Here is a 24,238-nt window from a genome sequence, read left to right on the forward strand (position 1 = left end):
GAGAAGAGTTTATCAAACATTTTATTGTGAACTCATCGCACACACACACACACACACACACACGCACGCACACAAAACAATCTCATTTAGTTTCCAGAGTGTGCTCCATAGTGTTGCCATGTGTGTCCTTACTGCAATGCAGACTTGGAAAAAAAAGTGCCATAAGGTGTTCCTCTCCTGTTAAAGGACTCGGGGTGTCTTCATCAGAGACATTTATCATCCTCCTCCTCAGCTCTGAGTCTGGATCTTGTGTCTCCTGGACACTGCTGCTGCGTTCAGCGTTAGTGTTCAATATGGACATTCAGAGAAATTCAGTTCCAGGTCGCTGCGCATGAAATGGAGTGGAACTGGCTTGTGGACGAGCACAACACGGAACGTAGTGCTTGCTTTGGTAACACTCGGCAACTCCTGATTCATCTCCAGATCGTGTTATAGGTTATCTCAGCTTCATCTCCCACTTCAAGTTCCCTCGGACTGTCATCCGTACAAGTTTGTGATGCACAAAAGATAAAATAGACATTACTCATGTTTGACTCAGCGGCAAGAGCATGTGCTCAGTTGACTCTCTGCTTCCTTCTCATCATGAAAGTGGAGTCAGGATGCTTTCAGAGAACAGCAGCAACAGTAGTTAAGTAATAAATCTGTCCCCTTTCTGCGCTTATTCATGTTAACTGAGGGCTTCTAATGAACGGAGACTCTTCTAACAGGAATCCACCTCACTCATCTCAAAAGTAGGATTTGTCATTAATAAACTAAGTTATATGTCCCTTTTTCTCAATTGTACAATATATTCTAAACATCAGATATGCAATAGATACATATGTTCAAGTTCAAAGTGAACTGCAGGGGGAAAAACATCATCATACACATTTACATATCTACATGTATGCAGATGTCACACTGACCTTGTGGTGAAGGTGTGTGACATGTGCTTAAGGCCATCACTGGCTGCGAGAAGCGGCTTTGATACCAAGCTCTGACCCAGCTCATCAGCACAATAGATATATACACACACTCAAACAGCACTCATATGACTGCGTCTCTGCAGACACACGCTTAGTAGTAACGGCATCAATACATGTCTGATGTTCATTTATAAAACGCTTTAAAAGTATAAAAACGCGTTGGATGAAGTGTGTAATGTAGCATAAAACATTTTATTGCACAGTCTCTTTCTCTGTGTTGTACCTACAGGAGGCGTCAGAGGAGTGACAGACAGACCACCGCCTCCCACATTTCCTGTCTCTGTGGCCCGGCATAGTTTGATACGCTCCACGTTTTCTAATTCTCAGCTGAAGTGCAGACTGGCTTCGGTCAGCGCTGCTCAGACAGACAACAGATTGCTGCCTCCAGGGGGAGAAAAAAAAAAAAAACTACAAAAAGGGAGGCAAACGGTAAACTAAATCCTGAAGTGATTCTCATGATATGAAATGATGATGCATTTCCTCTATGAACCGCAGAGCTCCAGATCCAGACGTCTCCTCTGAAATGGCTGCTGCAGACACCCTCCTCGTCCTCGGTGGGTGCTGACAGCCTCTGTGTCGATGGTGGCGGTGGCCGGTGCTGCTCACACAGTGGTGGACTTGTGGCTGCTGCTCTGAGGCACTGAGAGCCGCAGGGCCTCCCCGTCCTCCTCCTCCTCTTCCTCATCGCTGTCGGTGTCCACCAGGTTGGGACGCAGTCTGATTCGGCCGCCGCTCCTCTGCTGGGGGTCCTGGAGGGTGGAGTCCGGGACTCCGTCTTCATCTGAAGACTGGTAAGACTCATTATCCCCCACATAGTGATTGACGATGTGGATCCCGTCAAAGGTGGGCTGGCTGGCCAAGCCCCTCTGCCCTTTTAAGCAGCAAATCTGTGAAGGTGAGCACAGTGAGTGTTAGGAGCAGCACAAACTGTTTAATGCTGCAGGAAATAATGAACCAACACGTATGGAAGTGGTCGGTTTGTGCCGACTGACAGTGTCAGATCCACTATTGATGACTGTATTTTTGCCTTTGCAAGTATTATAAAACAATGGGACACATTTCTACATAAGTGTCGTCTGAATTGGAAACAAACTTTCAAAATGTGGCAAATTTAAAAAGAGAAAATATAAAATAGCCTTGTTCATGAAAATTCTGTTTCCTCTCTGAGAACATGAATACAGTGATGTTTCTGTAGTGAACATCTAGAGGGTGATTTAGATGGAAGACATTTGAGGAGATGAAGTCTCCACCGAACTCAAAGCATCCTCATGAGAACAGTCCTGATTAAAGCCCTCAAAAATATCAGCAACACTCAACACCTGAATCTCTCAAACTCCTGACACTGATGGAACATCCTTCTGAATTCCAAACGTAAAGCCAGTTGGACAATGGAATTCTTTTATAGTGTTAACACTGTCCAATAAAACAAGCAAAAATGCAAGTGGATGGCAGCAGCTGTGGTCTGAGATCCACTACTGTCACATTTAAAACGAGCAAAGGCAGAAAGTCGCCCATTAAAGACAACAAAGCAATGTAAAAAAAACAATACAGACAGCTGCCTAATGCCAGCAATTTCAAAGAGAAAAAGAAAAAGCAACAGACATGATAAGATCCAACTGTAGCAGCCAATGATATTTTGTCAGCATCACTGGCACAAATATAAGGAGATGTCTTCCACAAATGTAGCATGCAGGCAGCAATTCAACCAGAAAACATGAAGGAACAATGCAATAAGATGTGAAGCCGAGTCATACTGCACACCAACAGGATCTTGTTTCAATGCTTGGGGTATGAGTTCAGTAAAATGTAGCATTGTGTACGGGGAATACAAACAAACGGTGAATCTGGGATAAAACTGAAAGAGAAAACAAAACGGCTTTGCAGAGTTTCAGTCTTATTTTGTTTCCCGAGGTTTCTATGGAGCCGTTTGACCAACATCCACAGTTACTTTACCTTCTGTCCATCGTAGATTCACCATGCAAACTCATAAAACCAGTCTGGTGTGTATACTGCCATGTTTGGTCACTGCTCAACAGTCAGTGTGCAGTATGGCCGTGGTACAGAGCTGATGTAGAATTCTGTCGATATATGACAGTTAGCTCCATGTCAGACTCTGTAGGAGACGGTTCCAAGTGCAAAGTTCAGGGAAGTGGCTGCGAACCACAATTATTTCTTTCTTGTCAATGCACAACAATATAAAGAAATTTAGATTGCTGTTCCTGAAAGGTGCAGCTGTAAAAATAGGCGCTCTGACACATTTTCACTGTTAAATATGTAACTCCTGCTACATTTATGAGTAGTATTTGCACTGCACAGGTGTTTATGGGAGACTTTTGGAAAACGCTGCTGAGCCCGTTTGGTTTGAAAACTCCATGGCTGAGTTTGATTCAGGACAGGCAGAATGTTTTCTCTTTGATTAACTGAACATTTATAATGAATTCCATTCTGCTAGCACCTGTTCAGGAAATCTCTGCTCTTCCTCTTCATTGTTGCTGTTCTTCTTCAGTAAGCAACCAAATACAAATAAGCAACAGCCCCCTGCTTCATGTTCACAACAGCACTTCATGCTCAGAGTGCACGAGCGGTCACATGACATATGTATACATGTAAACTTCCCCTGCAAATTTCTCCTTGGGGGACTAATAACGGATATTATATTCACTATTCTGCATCGGCACAACAGCAAATTTTTCTGAAATTGAGGTCAATACTATTCTGTATGGTTGAAACTGTGTAGAGAGAGGCAAGGAAGGAGGCAGGAAGAGATTATTACATCTAAATATGTAATTTTGAGACATACAGGAAGGATTTAGGGGTTAAATCAATGACTCAATGACCAGGGAGGGACTTCAGAGTCTGGGTATTCGTAAATCATTTCTAATTCAAAAATGAGGCAAAAGAAAGGCTTGTGGTTTTTTTTTTGTTTTAAGACTTAAAATCCAAAAGGAACTCACGCGTTCAAACTCAAAAAATTCTAAAATTTTTGAAATGTCTTTTTTTTCCATTTCCATTTTTATTTCAGCATTTTTGGATATAAAACAAAGTACAGAAACATGTTTGTTTGGTTTCTGAATTACATATGATTTACGGTTTGTTGGACAATACCCATAACTTTAAAATGCCGTTTGGACAATGAAAGTAACCACAGACTTTTCTCTTGAAAGAAACAAAACACTTTGGATAAAACTCCAATCACACCTTCATGTGGCTTGTCCAAGTTGTTTTTTTCTACGTCTACTTTGCCTCCTTGCTGTTGCACCGCTTTGAAATGTCTGACAGGGTGAAACATAACTGCAGTCGTAGTTAGGTTTTCTTTGCTTGGTTTTCTTGGCTGTTTTTGCTCGACCAGCAAAGGGAAGGACGAATGACTTCAATCTGAACACAATAAAAAAAAAAACAATATGACAAGAGCTACGCTTTTTGTCAAGTATTTTCTATCAGCGTGTTTCAGTTTTACAAGCTTTAGATGGTTTGAGAGCAGAGTCGCTGCCCTGAGCTTTGCTATGGAAGCATTCGGTACCGTCTCCAACACAGCGACTCAAACAACACAAACTGGGCCTGGATGGCGGTTACACAGCCAGTGAGGCGAGGGTCAACACGAGGTCTGGTCTGAAACACTGGAGGTTACATGGTACATCTGAAACAACTCACCTGGGTCGGCCTGCCATGCAGCAGACAGACATGTAGAGAAAGACGCATTCAGAGGCAAGTTCAGAGCACAGAATACAGAAAACACAGATTAACAGAAACAAGCCTATATTTACCTGCACCTGTCTAAACTGTGAATATAAACTAGTCTACCTTCAGCTTGTTGCCATGCAAAAAAGGAAATCGTGATGTAAACAACATCCGACTGGCAGCAGTCAACATTTCCAGCAACATGATGCAGGTTTTAGGTGAAACTGTGAGGCAGCGGAGGAGGAGGGGGATGGTGGGCTTTGTTACTGAAACACTCTAATTTTAGGTTTGCTCACCACAGAGGCTTCAGTTACCATGATTCATAGGAGGCCACTGGTGAAGCTCAAAGATGACCACAAGGCAAAACTGATCCTCTGACTGAGTGCACTGCTGTTTGTTTCCAACACGTGACTCTGGTCAAGAAACAGGACAGAACTGAGCTAACAACTAAGGTGATAAATAAAGGTGTCTCTGATAGTGACGTTAAGAGGAAACACTTTCACTTCTCTGACAACGGTTAGATTCATCGTGTTATTCGAAATCTAATTTTTGCGCTCTGAACGTACGTCCATCTTTGCATTTTGGCTCTACGCTGTGGTGAGCTTTCTTCTTTGAACATCTGAAGCGTATTTGTCAAGGTATCTGCAAGAGGTGCGGAACTCCACACAGGAAGTCTCTGGGTGTAGTTGACACTTCTACTAATCTGTTGGCCTCAAAGTAAAATCATATCTGAGGGAATGTTGTGAAATCTTGTAAAACACTCGATCAAAGGGCAACGTCAAATTTGGAATCTCAAAAAAAGAAAAAGAAAGCTGCGAATCAGGGTAGTGTAATTAGGGGAGGACCGGTTTGTTTTCACAAGTCTGAGTCTCACCTCATGTTTCAACTCTGCTATCTGGTCTTTGAGGTCACGGATGTACTGACTCGAGTCCGTGTGGTTCAGCTGGCCTTGGACCTTTCCTTCTTCTTTCTGTTGGGGCAAGAGACATGACTTTACAACAACTACAACACTTGGAAGCACAAATAAGGTTTTTTCACATCATGTAAACCATCTGCAGAGACAATGTAACCCTCTGACCTGGGCATTTTTTTGTTACTGTAAATTTTTTATTCACTGTGGGCTCTTGGAAACAACACAACCATGGCTAGAAGTGAGAGGAAACTCAAACACGTATTCTGTGCAGGATGACAACTATAATGTCATAATTCACATTAAAGTAACATTTCTTTTATTATTTATTAACAAAAAATATAATCAACATGTTCAACATTTATTTATATATATTTTTGACAACTGCCCACAAATGTTACTAGGTAAAAATATTGATGGTACATCCTATAGAAATGTTACTACATATATTTGTAATGTGCTTTCAGACATGTCTCCTCTCTGCTCTGGGTAAAGACTGCAGTTCTGCAAAGTCCCTGAATTGTCATCTTGCAACTGTTGATCACAACTGAGGCAGTCTGTTGCAGCAAGAGCACAGCAGCATGTTTGTTGTTGTTGTTGTTTTTGCTTTTTTAGAGGATCTGGCACAAACAGCTGACTTAAAAAAAAATTAGACACTTAAAATAAAGTGATTTTAATGGAATATCATGATTTTAAACTTCTGGTGTCGTGTCACACATCATATGTTCTAGGGTCATTGAAAATACAATGATTCTTTCTGTTTGAACAGTTTCTGCCTCTGAGAAAAGGTTTAATTTGATTAGATTTTTAAAAAGACAACTTGCCTTCAAAACTAGCCGACAGGGTTTAATAAATGAGTCTGGGGTAATTGCAACCACAAGTTTTGTTATGTTTATCATAACATCCACAGTTAGGACAAACAGCAGCAGATTTTAAAAATTAAAAAAAAAAAGCAGCCTCACAAAGTGCCCTGCATGTGCGACAGGTGACCAAAGTGACAGATGTCTGGGGAAACACAAAACATTGTCATTTGTGCTTGATTTCCTCCCAGGGCCCTGGGGATGAGGCTGGTTGTCTGCTCTAACAGTTAAACAGCCCATGTGATGTTTACCTTCCTCACTGAGGACATCTGCAAGCATCGGAGACAAACACAGTCTTTTTTTAATCTTCAATCACAACCTTGAGCCTGTTGGGTTCACAGAGAGACCAGTGAAGGCGCACAGAGGACTTGAAAACACAGGCTGCAGCACAGCAAGGGGTGGAGTTTTGAGGTAAAGACGTGAGACCAAGTTTTCACCAACACCCCAAAATACAGATGGGTTTTTGATTCCTGCGGTTGAATTTGGCGGGTCCCTATGGGCTAGGCTTCTTTTTTCACAAGAAGAGGTCTAAACAAGTGAGAAACCAGAAATCTGTTGTTTTTGAGGTTTTTGCTGCTCCAAAACACTGCAACGATAAGAGCAGGCAGTTGATAAGACTTCCTTGTGTTCAGCTGGGTGAATCACCAGGTGTCAGGCTGTGGCCGAGAACGTCAAACGTCTCACAGAAACATGCTGCTGACGTCTGTTCACCCCCAGACTGTTGCTTTATTTATTTCTGACCATGGAGGACTTTGTTTCAACAACTAAACTATGTCTTAATTAATAAAATCTGATAAAATGCGCAAGTGGGAAAACACACAGCTCATAATAGGTGCTCACATAAAATGCAGTAGAATTTAATCTAACAGTTTTTTTTTGTTTTTTTTTAACACTTGCTGTGGCAGTGTTACTCTGAATCTGGAAAAAATTCTATGAAGGATGTGTGAAACTTCACAGCCGCCGTGTGAAAATGTATGGTAAAAGTTACATTTTGGCTCTGACCAAACTTGCAACTGCATTTGTCATTTAGCTGCCTCTCAGTCAGAACGCAGCGCCATGACAACATCTTACACTATTAAACCTATATTTCACAACAGAGCGAGGATACTGATTCATTTCCCACATCAGCGTGTCACATAGAGAGTAAACATCAATGTGTTTACTCAAGATAAAGCATTTAGTATAAATCTCTGAGCATCGCATAGAAACCTCAAAATAAACCATGCATGTCACCTTTGGTAGAGTTTCTGCTTCAAGATGAGAAACCACTTCCTATCAGCTCAGAGACACTGGAGCTGTGGCATTCAGCAGGCTGTGATAGTGAAAGAATCCTACACAAACCTTTCTAGACATCTTAGTTTCATTGGCAACATTTTCCATCATTGCTTAGTGTCTGCTATCATTATTTTGCGTCTGTTCATTTGGACTGCAGGACTATCCTGCTCGATAGGTAGCACAGTGCTGCTAGGTTGCATTCAGGCTCAGTCTTGTGCTCTCATGCTGCCCAAACTATAGATTTTTGACAGGCTCTTTAACCAATAGTCAACAAACTGTAATTCATTAACTATTTATTATGTGTACTGTAATTCATCTGATTTGTATTTTCTGACAGTCCAGTAAGTGTTGATGTGGAATGTGAACCAAGTCTACCAAATCTAAGCTTAAAACTGTGACATCACTTTACTGTACATGCTTCATTTCAGAATTCACCAAAAATAAACCATTTTCTCTAATTCATATTTGAAAAACAAAACATTAAAAAGCCATTTGTGACTCAGCTGTGACCAACTGTCATGTGACAAAAGCTCAGTTACTATTCAAATGAAGTGTAGTGTAGAGCTGCCACTTTCCCGTGTTGTAAATGTTGATTCTACAATAAATGATGAGAAATTCAACTTTTTTTATGATTAATGGAATTAAAACTGTTAACTATTACAGCACCAAACAAAAACCCTTCTATCCATATTTGTGCAGTCTCTATATAGGTAAAGGACATTATGTTGTAATGAAAAATGATTCCACAGTCAGCTTAAATCTAACAAAAAGGCACAGTAACTACTTGGGGATCAGAAGGTTAAACTGCATGTCCATCATTTTGGCCTTGTAAGTTACACAAATTTAATTGTATTAAATTAACAGCAATTAATAGATTAACAATTAAACATTACCATCCCTCGTCCAAACAATTCTCACACCAAATCTGAATTAGACTCAAAGTCGCTTCTTTATGAAAAAAACAAACAAAAAAACATACTATATATATGTTTAACTGTCTTTCTGTGTACACAGAACAATGTTTGAATGTGAGCATTGTAGTATCAGCACTGGTGATCTGACATAAATATCACACCTAAGACACATTTCTCTCCTCCAAAATCATAAAAACGGCTTTCACTTATGTTGAGTTTTGCCTCTTTCCCTTTATTGTACAATGTCATATCTACTACAAACTACAGTAGCATGCTAAAGAGCATCATGTTCAAAGTGATGGCTCCTATATCAACATGTGCAACTGCTCTGATTAAGTATTGAAAGCTGAAGGTAATCTGATCACACCCCGATCGCTCATATGAAAACTGAAGTGCACGCTGTCACCAACATGCGTCTCCATCTCTGATGAGGAAGCCAACAAACAGATTTTTTTTTTAAACATTTGTTTTACATTTGAAACAAATTTTTCACCCACAAGTTGTACAGCGGGCAACCAAACCACAGACCAAAAAGCCAAAACTGACAGTGATTTAATTCCCTGCTCCAAACAGACAAAAATTCTAAATTGCAAAACCTTTCGGCAGTGTGACACCATTTATTTAAAAAAAAAAAGGAAGAAAGAAAGAAAAAGGGAAAGTACGGTGTAAATCTGCCTGCTATTGACATGCTCAGAGTTCATTATGCAGATTCTAAAAAGCACGAAGGAGGTAGTGGTAACTGTCAGGTGTTGCATGTTTTTGCTCGATCACTTAGTAACCAAACCTCAGACCACACTATGTGATTGTGTGCCTGTCAAGGGAAAGAGGGGGAGGTTTTTGTAGGTGTCACATTTATAAATAGCGTGAACCTTCAGCTTAGACTATCTGAAACAACTTAAAGTCAGAAACTAATTTACAACAGTACTATACTGTTTCCATATTTGCTACCAGATGAGCAAAGATCTGGGTTTTACATCTACTAAAGCATTCAAAAAGCTGATTACTACATTTCAACGTAACCTTAACAGGAAGCGTATAAACTGATGAAAGAACAATTAGTGTTTAATAATGTTCAGAATATTACATATTTTGTTGACTGCTATTGTGAAATGAAAAGTAAACAGAACCCCCCCATAAAACTCCAACACTAAAATAAGCTTTTTTCCCCCAAACGTGTGTTAATGTGCTACTATTTTTTCTTCACTAAGATCCGGAGGAAAATTACCCTTTCCTGCCACCCTTGTTAGAACTGTATTAACTCATTAAGGTTTGTGAGGCAGGTGAAGGCTTGTCATCAGGAACCATGAGCTGACAACACCTCCAGTTACTACAGAAAACTGATTATCATGGCATAGGAGGGTTAAAAAATGTCAGCGCTTCCAGCTTGCATTTTCCACTGCAACGTCATAGAAATGACAGCTAAAGGAAACTTTTACATTAAACTGGGCAGGAATGCAAAGAAAAACCCCCACATGACTGCAAAGGAGGGTGTGTCTGACGCAGGAGTGCTGCTGCATCGTTCCACCGTACAGCACTGATGCATAAACAGGGTCTACATGGTAGTTACCTCCTCAGTACCTCATCACAAAATGATCAAAAGCAACATCTGTACAGGCTAGAGGGTTTTGGACACAACTCCTGGAGAAAGACGAAGTCAAAGTGAATCTTTAGCCAAAAGCACTAAAATTAAATGGAAGTGAAAAAATGTCTACAAATCTGCACCTATTCTTAAGAACCTTCCCAGAGGCCTTCGATTCACAAAAGATGCTGAGCATAGATAACTTTATTTAAGCAAGTTCTTAGAAGCCTATATGGAACTCGTGCATCTGTGATCAGTAATTATCAAATTAAGTTTATCTGAGGACACCCCTCATTCAACGCCAGCACACATGGAGGTTTGGTCAGGAATATCCACGAAGCAAAAGAGATAAACAAGATATTATTCAGTAACTGACAAAGCGAAACATGCACCTTGGGAGTTGGCCGTTACTGCAGCTAACATCATGGGGCAGGAAGACACAGCTGCAGATACCAATAAGAAATGATCTAACCTTTAACTACAAGCGGGAAAAAAGCCAGCCAGTTAGTTCTTTGTGAGTTGATACACCCTTTGTACAACATTGTTCTACAGTTTTAGGCTGGTTCGCTCTTGTTTTACCACTTCTGGCAATAGGAATAGAAATCTAGACTTTAATCTTAATTGATGTTCAGGCCAGATTATGTGAGGGCTTTACAGATCTAGAGTGAAACCTCCTAAACTGTTCGGAAACTCATGTTTGATTGGCACGAGTAAAAATCTGGATGGTTACAATAATCACACCAGCACCCAGTGCTGCAGACGCTATTTCCAATCAATGTTAATCATTCTAGACCCTGGATTTAATGTTAGCCAGGGATATTAGAACTGGTTGCTAAAAATAAACCAGCGATCAGTTGGCAGAGGTTTTTTTCCCCTTTACTTATTGGTTCTGATGAGTCATTCAACTCACTGAGTCAGCTGACTGGCAAGTTACAATAAATCATGAATACTTCCAAACTGTGAACACATCATCAGCATTTATGTAGGTTCAGCACCAAGGGGAAAGTGTCAGACATTTACTCATTTGTGACAAGACACAAAAGTCAAGAAACATTCGTATGTCCATCTATTCCAAAAAAGGCAATGTAAAGTAAAATAAGATCACTGCTGACAACATACAATATTAATAGCCTTGAAAAAATGTAAATACACCAGTTTACACTGAACCTACCACAGTTTATGACTAATAAAAAATACCAGCATTGCAAGATCTTAAAAAACCCACAGCAGACTTCAATCTGATCTTTAAAACACGCACAAAGCTGTCAGTGTTTAAAATCATTTAATTCCAACAGAAACATCTTCCCACAAACTGGCATGCTGCTGCATTTTAAAGCATATGAAGGTTTCACATCCATCCTCTATAGCTTGTTTGCACACAACAACACGAGCACACACCCTTTTCATCTGCCTGCTTTACTCACATGAAAAGTGTGATGTGAAAAGTGTTGCCCACAATCAAACCTCAACCAAATCCAGATTGATTTATTAGACGGCTGTGTGTGTTCAGCACTGCCAGTGTTGGTGCTGTAAGAACAAGCCAGTATTTGTTTTAGTTACCCCCGTTGTTGTGTAGTATGTTACATTTGTTTGGGGATAAATACTGTTGACTTCAGTGCTGCCTGTTGAAACTCGTTCATACAGGACGCAAATTTTGTTCAACTGCTTTTTTATTTTGTGTTTGCACAAAAAATACACTAACTACTCCCAGCTTTCAAACACAATGATGTCATTCTCCGCAGAGCAGCACACATCCTCCCTGAAGGATGTCGCTGATTTGCATTTACATTTCGGTTACATACTGAAACAAGTGTTGCACATCAATGACTAAAGTAAGAAAAAAACAGTAAAAATGTCAGCCAGCCCGCTTCACCAGGACTGGAGGAGGGTGCGGTTTAACCAGATTTGATTGATACTGGTGTCTCCTTGGCAACGTACGCAAACAATACATCAACTGTGATTAGATTCTGATAATTATCTTGGCAAAGTACTGATTGGTAAGAGGAAATGCATGACATCTTTTCCCCCCATCAGGGACACGCTTATTTCACATCAGTTCAAACAGCCGCAAATGCAGAAATATGACTTAAACTTCAGCAGATAACCGAGTCCATGTAGAAGCTAAAAGTAAGATGTTAATGGAGAAATATACTGGCCAACTAAATCCTCTACTTTCTAAAATTACATTTAAAAAATGTAGCTCAGTTTCATCACTACAACATACATCCCTGTATGGGACTTTTCCCTTTACTGCTGAAGGACGCATGATGGTTTGTGTGGGAGTTCAGGAAATTGACGCTTGCTGTAGCAGTAGGAGTGTTAGTCTGGACTTTACCTGAATCTCAAGCTCTGAGATCTGTTGCTGGAGTTCAGCCATAGCAGCTATGTTGTCAGCTTCCCTCAGCCTTACTGCCATCACCTCCTCCTTGCTCTGCAAGAAACAAATCAGAGAAGAACTCAGGAGTTAAACTTTCAGATTTAACATGTTAACATAAACTTTGAGTTATTTTTTAGGCTCTGGGGTTGTATTTTACAGATTAAGTCACAACAGAGCTGCATGGTTGCCCCCCCACAGTTGCAGTGCTAAGAGCTGCAGAGTCTGTACCTTGCATTCAATCTCAGCTTGTCTCCTTTTGATCTCCTGCAGCTGCACATTCAGATCTTTATTTTGCGTCGTCAGTGTTTGCACGCGATCCTGGAGGCAGCGGCTCTCCTGCTCTGCCCGTCGCAGCTGGTTGCTTTGGATCTGATTCTGAATATGCATAAGTTTGACATCTTGTTAAAAACATGTTATTTCTGTCGTTAAGCCAAAAGAAATTGACAAAATCTTGGTGGTTGCAAACGCTGCTTTACACTGAAGTTTCTGAGCAGATGACTGCTGCCCTCTGAAGGCAGCTATGTGACAATACAGACAGAAGACTTCCTTTTTGTTTCCAGCTCAGTTACTGTTTATTACTCATACTATACATCCACCCTACTTACTAATGTATCCACACTATAGTTTCCCTTTCATTCTCCTATGATTAACTGCATAACAGAACATAACAGACACAAGTGTGGGACAAACAAAAGAGGAAAAGAGCAGGTTGATGCTGTTAGAATGATAACTGACCTGTGTTTCCATCTCCAACATCCTCTGCCTCGTCTCTCGGAGCTCGGCCTGGGCCTCGGCCTCACGCAGCCTCACGCTCATCAGCTCGTCCTGCAGCTCACTCAGTGTGTTTTTCTTGGGGCTGTCTTTCCAACGGCCGGCGGTGCGGGCTAAGTGACGCTGAGGAGAGGTGTGACAGTCAGTTCCTTTTACCATCACTCAACGAATAAATAAATCTTTGAACAGTAACCACCATGGTTTAACCCTCTGAACTGCAAAAAGCTGCAAAAAGTATACAGTTCAGAGTCAGAAACTGTAAAAACAGAAAGACTCTTTGGATTTTCAGCTTTGTGATTTAATTAAAATCACCAAATTTTTGGTGAACATATGCATGAGATGTGTTGAATAAACGGTTTATAAAAACCAGAACCAGTAGAAAGCAAAAAGTTATGCAACCGTGAAGCCACAAATGACTCAGTAGTGATCAACATTCACATTTTTTCCCTCACAGTATTGGAAACACCTGTGGGCACTTTGTAAAACATTGTACGTGCTGATTTAAGTTTTTCCCATTTTTGAAACATAAATTATCCGATTGCTTTTTATGACTCATAGCACATTTTTGAGATTTGCTTCCCTCTAGTCACGACTGTGGTATTTCCACAGAAGCGCAGGACTTTATAATGTGATGGAAATGATCTCACACAGTTAAGAATGTGGCAGGAGCAGAAAACAGCCAGAAGCTGCTTTGGGTTTGGAGGGTTAATCAGTGAAAATCTCATTAAGATTTAGATTCCCCTTTATAAGAACATCTTGGCTAAGACAGGCAGCACTACAAATTCATAGGTTTGAGATACAGACAAAAAATTTAAATAGGGTATACATAAAGACTTAAGTAAATCACAATATTAAACAGAAAAAAAGTCATAATCTGTCTCAAAATCGCATAAAGTTGTTTTGAATCAATTTTGTGAGATCAGCTCTGTAAGATTCAGCCAATATTGCAACCTTGAGCTTATTTTGTCAGTATTCTGAATAAATTCAAAGTCTCATCAGGTATGCTTTACAGCTCTGTATGCCAGTGGGACTGGACAAATCGAGTGTTTTATCGATTACGCTCCTGATATTTTGTTGAACAGTCCTGCCTGCTGAAATATTGATGCTCACCTGCCAGTGCTCCTCCAGATCTCTGACCTGCTGCCTCAGCTCCTTCAGTCCAGTCAGAGCCTCGGCTTCCCTCAGCTTCACTCCAATCAGCTCCTCTTGCAGTCGCGCCACATTGGTGTCATCTGGTAGCGATGTGTTTCTCTATTAAAAGGTGCACATGAATAGCATGTTTTTAAAGCCAGTACACAGGAATGATGAGTGCAGTTAGATTAGACAATTAGCCTTTGACTAATAGGTTTTTCAGTGTCTGCTGACAATATTTAGAAGTAAGCAGCGGATTATGATACATAACGCAGATACAATTTTGTTGTTGATTCTTGCTTTCAATAATAATAACATATGAGACACAAAATTCCTGAAAGAGGTGATTAAGCCGTCTACTACTAAACAAAATAATATTGTGTGCTGGTTAAGACTTAGGCAGCTCACCTTCTCCATATCGAGGATCTTGTCTTGCATTTCCTTGAGAGCACACTGGGACTCTGCCTCCTTCAGCCGAGCCTGGACGAGCTCCCTCTCCAGCTGCAGGACGGATTCCTCAGAGAACCGAGGGGGTCCCTTCTACAACCAACATTGCAGGAGGTGAGCAGGGACAGCAAAGCATGGCAGCAGATACCTGTGTGTACTCACTGCAAACAAAGTCTCACAGTCTCAGCTAATTCCATATATACTGCCAATGCCTCTCCACATTCCACTACCAAGGAATGAACCTTAATTTCAGCAGACATCAACCACTTTGCCATTCAATTTGACATAAATAATTCATGAGCATTCACTGTGAAGCAAGATGGCAAATTATGTAAAACATGGCAACACATGCGCATTATCATCTGGAATCCAACCATCAATAATTAAGAATGTTGGGTCAACAGATATGCAAGGGGAAGGGGCGAAGTGTGAAATCTACCAGCCTGTGAGAAAACTGCTTATAAATTCATGAATGCATTTCAGAGAGTGCAGGAGACTGTAAATGACGACAGAACTGTGCAGTACTCCGTGTCTCAATTCAAATTCATGCATATCAAAACAGATGATTACCCCAAGCTGATGTGGAAAGTGAGAGAAGCCCTGCTCTGTCACTGCTTGGATTTTGTTGCTAGGTAATAATATGCCTACTGGGCGTAAGGAGACGAATATCCATGACACATCCGAAATCTAGTCCAAACACATCATTAGTGGCCAAAGTGTTACTTGCTGCACACCACATAATCTTAAAATGCTCACCCTGAGGTTGTAAGCACCACACATCACAAGCAGATCTGGCAAACAGACCAGTCTCAAAGTCACGGCTCTCATCAAACGATCTGAGGCGGTGCAACCTGTCAGCCAGGGACTCTGTGGCCCTCCTTACCGCTTGTGGCTGCTGCTGCTGCTGGAGCTGCCTGATGGTGCTCTTGGCCTGCTCCAGCTGAGCACTGGCCTCTTCGCTCTGCTGTTTGACCGTGGCCAACTCCCGCTTGACCAGGTAGTTTTCCTCCGCCTCTTGAGCTCGAGTCACTTGTCCCTTTGGACATAACCAGCCGAGGAGGGGTGGAGTGAGCACGACAAGAAGTGAAACCAAAGGACGGAATGGGTGGGCAAATCAGAGAAGATGAGGGATTGGGTTTTCTAAAGTACATGCTTGTTTTAGTATAGCAACATATGATTTATATTATAATTCTTTTGCTTTTTTCCAGCGTGATTTGTGATTTTGTTAGGTTGTTTAACATTCCACAGTGAGGTATTCCATGCACTTAGTAAACAATGTAATCAGCTACCATAACCTGGTTTAGTGCTTGATTATTTAGATTCTGCATTATTACTGGTCTTCACTGTTCTAATAAGGAGCATGCAATGCTAGAGAGAGATAGAAAGAAGGAAGAAGCAACGTAAGTTTTAAGGGTAAAGAGAAAATAAGGAATATACCTGGATCAATCTATCTGCCAAGGAAGCACTTTCCTACAAAACAGAAATATCAACAAGAGACAGTAGAGAGAGAGACAATCCAGAGGACAGTTAAAAGCACACAAAAGAACACAAAAGAACAACTGATTGTTTTAAAGAAGAAATGCAATGTTCATTTTCCCTCCAAAACACAGTTGTTTATGGACTGTGCAATGACATTTAGAGGACGAAAAGGAACATCACATGCAGGTGTGGTAAAAAAAGGTGCAAATAAGCTGGTGACAAAGTGAAGAATGAGGCGGTGCTGATAACACAGATAGGTTTCAGACAGGAAAAAGCACAAGACGGCTCTAGTTAAAGCTGAGAGTGAAGTACGCTACAACAGCAGATGCGCAACAGTGTTAAGGAGCTACGGTTAAGCCCCACATTACGCATAGCCATGATATATTTTAACTTTAAGTGAATTTCGCTTTGACCAACAGGGTTTTACTGGGTTGAAATACTATAAATAAATGAAGAAAGATTGTAAGACACAGTGTTTGAACTATTTCTATGTTTTTTATATTTTTTTATAAGAATGCCATGTCCAAAATTCTCTGCAATCAATGGCAAGACCTTTATTTGCCGCCATATCAATCCAACGTTTCTTATAATTGCTAACAAGCTTTTTGCACATCTCCACTGGGACACTCATCTTTTGTGATGATTTCAAGGTCTTGGAAATTTAAATCAATCTTCTGTCTCAAAACACTGGAGTAAAATGTGTAATTATCTTTTGACCATTTCTTGACTACTTTGGATGTATGTTTCAGATCACTGTCTCGTTGGAAGGTCCAATGCCTCCAACATTTTTGACATTGCAGAACTATCTGTACTTTTTGATAACACAGTAATCACTGGCACTTAAAAAGACTTGGATATGGCTTTATGGCCTCCAGTTTTCTCTCAGTGATGGACACGAACAGCAAGCTCACGAAACTTTTGGCTTCAGACATGACTTGGAATTGGCTGTTAACGGCTAAATGATATGGTTTAAATTAATAGTGTAATACAATGATAAAATACTGTTGGTAGAGATTACCAGAACCAAAAAGAATGGTATAGGAGGTACACGGTCTCAAAAATTTAGGACACCTTTGGACATGACATCAACAAAGAAAGTTGAAATTCATCATCAATACAATGTCTTATTACTGTTTGTCACTTGTTTATGGAATTTCCAGCCAAAAGAAACCCACTGGTCAAATAAAAATTCAGCATAAATCAAGATTTGCCACAGGTATTCACAATTTGGTGCTTAATTGTGCATGTTGAACTAAACAGAAGCTGTGGGCATTGAAGTGGTTCATTCCAGCTTTTTAATGGTTTGAGTTAGTGAAGAGTTAAAAAGGTCCTGAAAGTTACGTGACAGAGCAGCAGCCTCGAGCTGGTTTTAAATAACGGACTCTTTTAGACCACAGTGTTCCTCCCTGCAGGCAAACACAGCGAAGCGAACACCCTTACTATCTACGGCAGACCTCATGCATGGTGCCTTTACCTGGCAGCAGTAGTGCCCGTTCAGAGAAACACAACACGGTGAAGGATGATACAAACAGCGCAACCTGGCATGCAGTGCTTTGTATCGAGTTCAAGCATCAAGCAGCCTTGTTCACATTCCAAATAGGCTCGTTACAGTTTCTGCTTCAGTTAGAGACATCGGGTGAGTTTTTAAGTGCTATACATAAAAGTACTCGAGCCACAAAGACGGCCACCGTGACAACCGGACGTACAAATCCAGCAATGTTTCTGACTTTGTCTACAATCAGAACATTCACCACACCAGTCAACGACGGTTTATCAAGAAAGCCGGCGACTTTCAACTAACACAGCCCAGTTAGTGAAAGACAAGACTCCATCATTAGGAGAGATGCATGATGAATGGGTAAACACAGCCGGATGGGTTAATGTAAAGTTGATGAGCAGTGAGCAGTGTCTGATTGGTCTGTCGGGTGACAGAGCACCCGTGACACTCACTTTCTCTAGAGTGTCTATCCTCTGCTTCAGAAGCCTGTTCTCGGTCCGCAACCTCTGCAAAATGACCAGTTACAAAATTACATTACACAAATCTAACACACCTTAAAGCATTTAGTAATTCTTTGTTAAGTATGTCCGCGCACCTTTATCTCCACCTGTTCCTCCATCTCTTTTGTTTTGATTGTAGTGTATTCTTTCTCTAACCTGAAAAATATCAGAGATTCAGAAAGTACAAAAATATTAGTGGAGCTAGGAGTACATGAAAAAGAAGGAAAGAAAAAATGCAGCTTCAATTTATTTACTCAACATCACCAAAAAGTGCCCTTAATTCAGAACCTTAACTAAACCCAGTTCCTGACTATAAACTGTAAATGGATGTCATCTTTGAATTGTTCTGTGAGTCTCAGACTAGACTTAATCCATGTCTAAGAAACAGGCTGAGGAAGTTTACAGTGACATTTACTTTGGTCTGAATCAAGCTTTCCTTTCAAAAAATTTAAAAAAAAAAAAAATTCCTATAATGACAACCAAACTACAACTGTTTTTCTGACACCCTACTGAGGAATTTCCAGATCTAACAAAAATGTAACATAAAATATTTACAGTATCTGAAAAGTCCAAAACATCAAGCAGATTTAAATCCTAAGAATCTCAAATTCTTCTCAAATCTTTTCATTACAAAACCAGTAGAAGCTGCAACACAATTCACTGCAGTCATTGCTGAGGCTTTAGCCTAAAGGTGTGTAAAAGTCAGAGAAATGTTTAAAAGTTTGATTGAAAGGGAAACAAGGGAACCTGACTAATAAATAATAATTAGAATGAGATCTGCATTGTCAGGTCTATGTAAAAAAAAAAAAAGGAGGTGGGTATGAATTAACAACTCAGCTTACTTTTTCATCTTCTTGGCGTTGTATTTAACTTGATATGCAGTCTGGATGACCTTATCTGGTCCACTGTCCAGCTGGTGTGGGATGACCTTCTGAAAGTGCTGAAACAGAGGAAGGAAAAGTGCTACACAATTATGCAAACTGCTCTTTTATTCAGTTGCTTCTCTGACCTCAAAGCATGCCAGCATGCCAGCAGGTACGAGTTGAGAGGACACACGTAACAATTAACTGGGTGTGGTGGAGGTTCCTCTCTTGAGGGTGGATTTCTGGTGCAAAATGTACCAGAAATCTGAGCTGCCTGAGTGACAAGCCATATGAAGTCCATGGTGATCTACCTGTAACATTCCCTCCATGTCGAGCTGGATGAGTTCAGCCTGGTTCATCTGAAGGATGGCCAAACCCACACGGAAAACGATCTCCAGACCCTGAAGAACGGGACCAGAAGTTATCACAGTGCTGAAAGGTGTGTTTTAAAGTAGACTGACAATTAAAAAGCAGCTACAGTGAGTCTCAAGAGTGTGATGTAATAACTCCTTGATCATATTTTGGTGTTTTTTCTTTCGGTGTGTTGTAGTTTTTTTGTGTATGTAAACAATCTGCAAAATTAGGTCAGTGTCAAAAGTTGTTCTTGCTCACAGAAAACAATATATGCCTTAAACATCTAGTTTTGGCTAGTCCAACTTTGTTTGGTACATATTTTCGCCACCACATGATGCATTTGAATGATGTCTGTCTCATGGCAAGTTTGACCCTCAAACAAAGCCCGAGCTGTCTCACAGTTCGTCTTTACTTTGTCACTATAGCAACTTCTGCTAGACTTAAATCTCCTACTCTCAAAGATCTGACATTACAGTACATAACCAATATGGCTTCACTTTTTTCAGGACAACAGACCAATCAGAGCAGACTTGGCTTTTCAGGGTGGAGCTTAAAGAGATAAGAGCTAGACAGCAAGAAGAGGTGCTGCAGCAATGATACAGTATAAGAAAAATAATGTGGTTTCTGAACATTTTACATGTAAATATATTCTAGTTAACCCCAACCAAGTATTATTAAGAACCTGTAAATAAACACAGTTTACTGTAATGTTTGTTGTCTCCAAAAGGTGGCGCACATGGATAACCTTTCCTTCACAGATAATTTAATTTTACCTGCATTTTATTAATCTGTAAAAAGCAACAGAAGAAATGTTAACATTAAATTTTGTCTGCAAGATAACACGTGGCATTTATGCAAAGAGTCTTCCTGTTCATAGGTTTCACATCTGCATTTCAGACCTGCTGTCTGACTACTAGCAACACTGACATTCATTAAGTGCTACAGCAGGGTAACATCAAATCATTTACCTTTTTAACAGTAGAAATATCTACTTCTCACAGCAGAGAAAGTACAGGTGAAATATGTGATAGTTCAGTCCCAATAAGTCAAAACAAAGAACCAGAAGGCACAAAAGCAGAGCTTTTCCTAAGTGGAACATAGCCATAATTGGTATACCTGTGCTCTTAAGAAAAACTCTTGTTCTGGGTTTTCCTGGTTCAGGAAGAAAGGGGTGATTTTGCACAACAATAAGCATGATAGGTCACATACAGGAAAAGCAACCAGCCTGTGTTATCTTATTTGACAGAAATGTATGCATTTTCTGGTATTTCTGAACCTTTGATGATCTTTGATAAAGAACAATACCCATTATGCTTGAGTAAATTAAATGGCATAATTCCTTTAAACTAACCTCACACATGAAGATATCAAAGATCCTTGTGGCAACAGGCAAAGGGAAGGAGGTGAGAAAGATGGTGAGAAACCAAGAGGAGGCATACATGGAGGTGTGAAAGCTCTGAGCCTGGAAATGCATGTGCAGCTCTGGAAGCTGCTCCTGTAAAGCAAAAAAAAAAAAAACATACACATTCACACCAATACTACTGAACATGGTAACATTTTTGACAGTGTGTTCTTTGTGTATGAGGTGTCTACCTGAATCATACACTCAAACTGGTACATGCAGAGTCCCAGTTCAGCCATGCTGGGTTTGAAGAGCTCTCGTAATCTGTAGTCTTGCATCAACTTTACAAACACACAGAACGCTTCCTCTTCTGGCATCTACAAAATAACAGAATACACCATCGCTTAAAATCCATGTGCTATTAATCAAACTTGTCAAACTATTTGCTGGAAGCTGGTGAATCACAGTATTTGTGGGTATGTGTGGTGAATGGCATCATTACCTGCATGAGTAGCAGTCCTACAATGAACGCACTTCCCTGACAGTAGCCGACCTCACGGTCCACCAGAGAGTATGCCTGACATAACACAGATTCGTCTTACATGAGTCTCAGCGAGCTCAAGAGGAGGTTTCTCTCTGGCTACATTGTGGATTTACTGAACTCAACTACGGTAATATTTTTTCCTTGAAACTACTGCTGAAGCCAAAGGCCAGCTTTTGTTATCTGCACACAAGACTATCAGTTTATCTGCATACAAACAGGTTCCTCTAAGACAAAAGGAAACTTACTTTCATGACATTGAAGAGCACTTCCTGCCCCAAGCTGTCCTTCTCCTTGAAGAACTCGTGCTCGGGGTAGGTGCGAGCAATGTCTCTGCGAATCAGTTTCTCGCAGGGTGATGTCATCTTCAGAAGCTCCGAGTACTGATCCTTGATTGGCATGTTCTGGGCATTGCACAGCAGTTGCCATACTATTGCCCTAAAGTGGTGAGGAATCCCTTTTCGGACGAGATCCTGTGGAAAAGGAAAAAAAAAAGATGTGTTGATGGATGTGGGTGGGGGTGTGGATAATGGTAATTTTGCAACAAAAAAAATTATATTTACACATCATTTTAGACCACCATAATTATGATATTTATGAAAAATCCTCACATCAGCAGCAAGAAGTGCTATATATTATGTATATTTTCTAGAGTGGTTTCACTGTGCACCATACAACGTAACATTGGTAAACCAAGGCTCATAATGAATGGATTTAAACCACCTTTCTACTACGTCAGGACTAAAAACAAGGCAGAAATTAAGCAGGTCAAAACAATAATGTTTGATCAAATTGATTTTTGGGAATAAGAAAGTTCTATCTTATTTTAACTTTCAAAAAATTTTAGATTTCAAGAATCCAAACTTTTCCAGATTCAAATTTCAAGACTTCTTGGTCGATTTTTTTAGGACCATATTTGCCTTCTCAGTACAAATAGCTGCATTTTAATTATATAAATAAATTGCTGTAAAATACAGCTGTAACATTCTGGATCTGTATGTTATTAAACTGTCAAACAAGAAGATTGTAGCTGTCAGCTGTACCAGTCAGTTAACATCAAACAACACAAGTGAAAGCACAGCATTTTATTAAAGCTGCAGCAATATTCTTGCCCAATAGGACTATACTGCTGTCTATATTCATTTTATTTTCCCTTAACATATTGAACACATTATTGCTCTATATGAGTTTTTTAGTCTCTCAAAATAAAAACTAAACATGAAGATAAAAATGTACCTAATTTAGTGTTCCTGGCATTTGTGCAGCCTTGTTTAGTCAGTGAGTCCATGGAAACCATGAAGAATGCAGCCCTTAAGCTGTTTTTTAACCCAGAAAAGCAAACTACAACAAAACTCACTTGTAAACTAATTTGTTGATAGGTGTCAGGATTTTGTGCAGTTCTGAGGCATTTGGGCAGAGCTAGTTTGCATGCTGTGACATACAGATGCAGATTCAGCTCTGCATAGGAGTCTGTGTTCAGTCGCCTTGCTTTCAATGACATCAAGCTCGCTCTGATCTGTGCTCTTTCACACATTTGTTAACATTTAGGTTGCACTGGCTGCCTGCTCCCAACACAATGAGAAACACTCTTCTTTTATAATCCTGTATGATTTATATTTTAGAAAACATAACATGGGCAGCATTTCTCCCATAATCTCCCTCTTTTTTTCTGCACTGACAATTAAAAACTACGTCATAGTACTGGTATCAAACCTACACATAGTGATTAAAACTGAATATTTTGTTCCAGACTGACTATGTTGATTCCTCTGACAAAACTCACGCATCTGAATCCTACTGAGAGGAATCTGTCTCAGTGTTGCTACCCCTGCAGTGGGCGCTTTGAACCCCGAATGTTTTCCCACTGCACTGTTTATTATTGAACTCTTTCCCGGCAGAGTGGTCGAGGACTTTATTCATTCGGCTTGGGTGTATGCTTCAACACCACTTCTGCGCTGCACATAAGTGTAAATGTAGGTAAAAATCTCACTTTGGAAGACTGATTATAACCTTTCTTTATTTTTGTGAGATTATTGAAGAGTTCAAATGCAAATTTCAAGGAGGACTTTTTCTCACAACAGAATATGGACAACAGAAAGTATGAGAAAACATTAAAGCTTTTGATGAATAACAAGAGCAGATGCACAACACAATAAAAGGATAAATAAAGAAATAAATATTTTGCTATTTCAGCATAGTGTGCGTCTCAATACAGTTTCCACAGCCAAATATAATCTTGTCAGTGAAGTACTTTGCAGAGTGATTTGTTTCTACGTATTACTGCTGATACAATTTGATTAAGCCATTTCCTGTGCTGACAGGGTACACTGGTCTTTCCTGCTGTGGTGTGTGTGTGTGTGTGTGTGTGTGTGTGTGTGTGTGTGTGTGTGTGTGTGTGTGTGTGTGTGTGTGTGTGTGTGTGCATCTGGTGAGTCCAGGGTGCATCTGGAGTAGAGGTCCACCCACACAGGCTTTCAGCAGGGGATCCCTCTTCCCTCTCAGAGGTTAGACAAGACAAACCGTACTTTGTTCTGTTCTGGAACAATGCACTATCTGATATCTCAACTGTTCAACGAAAGCTGCTTTCTGAGCCACACCACTTCTTCACTCTTGTTTTCTATTCCTTGTCTTCAACACTTACAAAATGTGTATCACACATCGGAGATTTAATCAAATACTTCACTACCGCCAACAGCTTTCTACAAAACAAAAAAGCAGGAGAACCTACAGTGTTTAATATTTCATATGAAGTAT

At 40.2% G+C, this 24,238-nt stretch overlaps 1 protein-coding gene across 5 annotated transcripts in view; it reads right to left on the reverse strand.

Annotated features, from left to right (window-relative positions):
- Window positions 1-3: 3 nt before the first annotated feature.
- evi5b (ecotropic viral integration site 5b) overlaps window positions 4-24,238 on the reverse strand; it is a 41,385-nt gene continuing 17,150 nt past the window's right edge. For 3 of the 5 annotated variants that reach the window (XM_022220179.2, XM_022220254.2, XM_022220326.2), the window contains 17 exons: window positions 21,733-21,957; window positions 21,446-21,520; window positions 21,195-21,320; window positions 20,953-21,096; window positions 19,559-19,648; window positions 19,227-19,324; window positions 18,480-18,540; window positions 18,337-18,390; window positions 16,345-16,377; window positions 15,791-15,943; window positions 14,869-15,000; window positions 14,440-14,580; window positions 13,294-13,452; window positions 12,787-12,933; window positions 12,517-12,612; window positions 5,518-5,613; window positions 4-1,852 (listed from right to left, as the gene is read on the reverse strand). In XM_022220179.2, coding sequence (XP_022075871.2) covers window positions 1,568-1,852; window positions 5,518-5,613; window positions 12,517-12,612; window positions 12,787-12,933; window positions 13,294-13,452; window positions 14,440-14,580; window positions 14,869-15,000; window positions 15,791-15,943; window positions 16,345-16,377; window positions 18,337-18,390; window positions 18,480-18,540; window positions 19,227-19,324; window positions 19,559-19,648; window positions 20,953-21,096; window positions 21,195-21,320; window positions 21,446-21,520; window positions 21,733-21,957 — 2,115 coding nt within the window. In that variant the 3' untranslated portion in view covers window positions 4-1,567. Of the gene's footprint in view, window positions 1,853-4,616; window positions 4,627-5,517; window positions 5,614-12,516; window positions 12,613-12,786; window positions 12,934-13,293; window positions 13,453-14,439; window positions 14,581-14,868; window positions 15,001-15,790; window positions 15,944-16,344; window positions 16,378-18,336; window positions 18,391-18,479; window positions 18,541-19,226; window positions 19,325-19,558; window positions 19,649-20,952; window positions 21,097-21,194; window positions 21,321-21,445; window positions 21,521-21,732; window positions 21,958-24,238 lie in introns of all 5 variants that reach the window. The other 2 variants (XM_022220473.2, XM_022220395.2) reach the window with 2 other exon arrangements.

This window comes from Acanthochromis polyacanthus, chromosome 4 (genome assembly GCF_021347895.1).
Source record: "Acanthochromis polyacanthus isolate Apoly-LR-REF ecotype Palm Island chromosome 4, KAUST_Apoly_ChrSc, whole genome shotgun sequence".
Classification (NCBI taxonomy): domain Eukaryota; kingdom Metazoa; phylum Chordata; class Actinopteri; family Pomacentridae; genus Acanthochromis; species Acanthochromis polyacanthus.